General features: G+C 65.4%; 1 protein-coding gene across 1 annotated transcript in view; it reads right to left on the reverse strand.

Moving 5' to 3' along the window:
• Position 1: 1 nt before the first annotated feature.
• Positions 2-3,027, reverse strand: part of LOC103764476 (laminin subunit beta-2-like) — a gene marked incomplete at both ends in the record, with an annotated part of 8,976 nt that continues 5,950 nt past the window's right edge. Inside the window, 9 exons of the mRNA XM_029958327.1 lie at positions 2-14; positions 97-304; positions 593-737; positions 830-1,033; positions 1,101-1,342; positions 1,419-1,603; positions 1,675-2,047; positions 2,116-2,212; positions 2,304-2,518. Of these exons, the coding sequence (XP_029814187.1) occupies positions 2-14; positions 97-304; positions 593-737; positions 830-1,033; positions 1,101-1,342; positions 1,419-1,603; positions 1,675-2,047; positions 2,116-2,212; positions 2,304-2,518 (1,682 nt within the window). The remainder of the gene's footprint in view (positions 15-96; positions 305-592; positions 738-829; positions 1,034-1,100; positions 1,343-1,418; positions 1,604-1,674; positions 2,048-2,115; positions 2,213-2,303; positions 2,519-3,027) is intronic.

The following is a 3,027-nucleotide window of genomic DNA, read 5'->3' on the forward strand; positions in this document are numbered from 1 at the left end:
CCTCTGCCCGCGACCTACAGCCGGATGGCAAGGCCTCAGCACCAGCCTGCGCTGGGGGGCTCTGGAGGGACTGCACCCCCACATCCCTGGGCTCACCTGGCCCGCTGGGCATCCTGCAGCAGCTGCCCAGCCCGACGCACATCACCGGCTGTCTGCTCCAGGATGGCATCCACGCTGGCCAGGCTGCGCACTCGTGTCTTGATCTCCTCGGCCAGGCGGTGGATCTGGGCCGGGGCGGCCGGGAGCGACAGCTCCAGCACCCGGCTGGCCACCACCTCAATGCTCTCAGGGTCAGCCCCCTCCTCTGTGGGTGGGAGCAGTCAGTGTGTCCCCCGCAGCACCCCAGGATTGAAGGGACAGGCAGACTGAGCAGCAGAGGGAGCAGAGGGCAGGGGACAGGAGATGGTTGGAGGGCACAGGATGGTTGGGGCAGGGCAGAGACCATGCAATGCAGTGTGGGGCAGGGGTGGCACAGCCACAGCGTGGGGACCATACAGTGTGGTGCGGTGCAGGATCAGCGCAGTGTGGTGCAGGTGCAGAGCCCCGTAGCACAGGGCAGGGGGCCCAACCCTCCCGGCATGCTGGCACTCACGGCTCAGGAAGGCCTTGACATGGCTGATTAGCTCCCGCAGCTCCTTGTTGGAGCTCTCCACTCGGGCCCTGGTCTGGTTCGCCTTGTCCAGGGCTGCCTGTGCTCTCATCCGAGCCTCATCCGCCTTCCCCTTGGCCTCAGCCACCTGAGCATGGGCAGAGACCCTCGGTGCCAGCCCCAAGAGCTGGGGCGCATGGCTGTGCCGCCTGCTCCCACCACCGCCTGTGTGCCACACACCTTGTGGGAGAGCTGGGCCATGTCACTGCCAGCCTGCCGCAGCTCCTCCTGGGCATGGTGTGCCCGGTCCAGCGCGCTGTCAGCCTTGGACACGGCTCCACCACAGCTCAGACCCCCACAGCGTCGTCCTCCATCCTCATCCTGGCACCCAGCACCCCCGCAAGGGCTCTCAGCGCAGGGCACATTGCCCACCACACCACAGACCTGCAAGGCAGTGCGGGATCAGGGCAGCTCTGGGAGCCATCCCCCCAGTCCCATCCCTGCATCCCACCTTCTCGTTGAGCGTCTGCAGGCTCAGCGCCTGTGCCCGCTCTGCCAGGTCCATCAGTGCCCGCCGACTGGCTGCGTTGTAGCGATTAAAGTCATCCCGGTGGCTGGCCAGGAGCTGCTCCGTGCGGTGACGGGTGGCTGCCGAGGTGCTGATGGGGCTGGGCACGGCGCGGGTGGAGGCATCTGCCCGGCGCTCGGCGTCCCGAGACTCCCCAAAGAACTGGTGGATGCTGTCATAGGCACCTGAGGGCAGCAGGGGCACTGTCAGACCGCCGGCCACAGCCCCACCCCCCCAGCCTGGCTCTGTGGTGTGGCTCACCGAGGAAATTGGAGGTCTTGAGGGCATGTAGCCGCTGCTCCAGGTCCTGCAGGCTGTGGTTGAGGGAGCGGGCACCTCGGTCCACGGCGTTCAGCACGTGGCTGGCATTGAAGTTGGCGTCCTGAGCAGCCGTCAGCTCCCCCTCCAACCGCGTCAGCCTCTCCGTTGCCTCCTCGATCTGCCGCCTGCAAGGGAAAGGGGTGACCACCCGCCCCTGGGGCCACCTTGGGAGCCATGCCCAGTGCCAGGTGCTCACCGCAGCCCCTCTGTGGCATGTGTCAAGTGGGCGGCGGTAGCGGCAGTGGCATTGCGGGTGGCCACCACGTCACGCACGGTGGCCAGGTTCTCCTCCAGCCGTCGGAAGGTGCCCTCGAAGGCGCCGGCAGCCCCGGTGTGCTGCAGGAGGCTGGCCCGCTCTGCCAGCGCCCGGGCACGGGCAGCCAGGTCCTGCACCACACGGTCCCAGTCCCCGAAGCAGGGGTGGCAGGGCTGACAGGCAGGGAAGGTACCAGAAAACCCTCGGGCACACTGGTCACAGCGGACTCCAGAGATGCCAGGCCGGCAGTCACAGTGGCCGCTGCTGCGATGGCACTGGGCACTGGCTACACCATGGGGGTCGCAGTCACAAGCTGCAGGGAGAGTGGTGTCAGTGTGCCACGGGGCCCGCTCTGGTCCCCCTGCTGGCACCAGCTCTCACCTCGGCACTGCTGCCGCGGGTCACCCCAGTGGTTCTCCTGGCAGTCGGTGCAAGTCCGGCCCCCAAAGCCTGGCCGGCAGGAGCACTGCCCTGTGAACTGACAGACAGCGTGGCTGGGGCTGGCACTGCTGCAGGGCACCCCCAGCCTCATCCCATCCCCCCATCCTTTATCCCCCGTTGTGTCTCACCTGGTTGCAGGCAGGTGACAGTGCGTGCTGGGGGTGGCAGGCACAGGGCTGACAGCCCTGCCTGCTGGCCAGGTTCCAGAAGTTGGGACTGCAGCGGTCGCAGCTCTGACCCTCCACGTTGGGCAAGCAGTGGCACTGCCCACTGTGCCTGTCGCAGTGGCACTGCTGGGGCCCACAGGTGCTGGCGTCGGTGCCCAGGGGGTTGCAGGAGCAACCTGGAACCAACAAGCACTAAGTGGGGACAGGGATGGGAGGAGGATTGAGAGGGGATGAGGACAGGATGAGGACAGAGATGGGGATGAAACTGAGGATTGAATTGGGGAAACAGGCAGGGATGGGATGGCGATGGATAAGGGTGAAGGCAGGTTGGAGAAAGAGAATGGGCAGAGATGGAGTGGGGACTGGATGGAGCTGGGAGGAATGAGAGCAGCATGAGGACCACTGATAGGGATGGAATAGAGATGTGACAGGGTTGGGATAGAGATGGAATAAGGATGGTATGAGGACAGATGGATGACAGTGGGAATGAGATGGCAGTAGGGACAAGAATGGGCATGGAATGAGGATATAGATGGGATGGGACAAGTTTGGCATAGGGACAGGGATAGGGCCACAATGCTGGGCCTGGGCAGAGGAGACAGCTGAGAGCTGCAGGGACCCCACAGCACTGTGCACAAGCAAGGGCAGCCATGGGTGCACATGGTCCCCAGGGATGTGCCAGACG

Source organism: Manacus vitellinus, unplaced genomic scaffold (genome assembly GCF_001715985.3).
Source record: "Manacus vitellinus isolate BGI_N305 unplaced genomic scaffold, ASM171598v3 scaffold_14_pilon, whole genome shotgun sequence".
Lineage (NCBI taxonomy): Eukaryota > Metazoa > Chordata > Aves > Passeriformes > Pipridae > Manacus > Manacus vitellinus.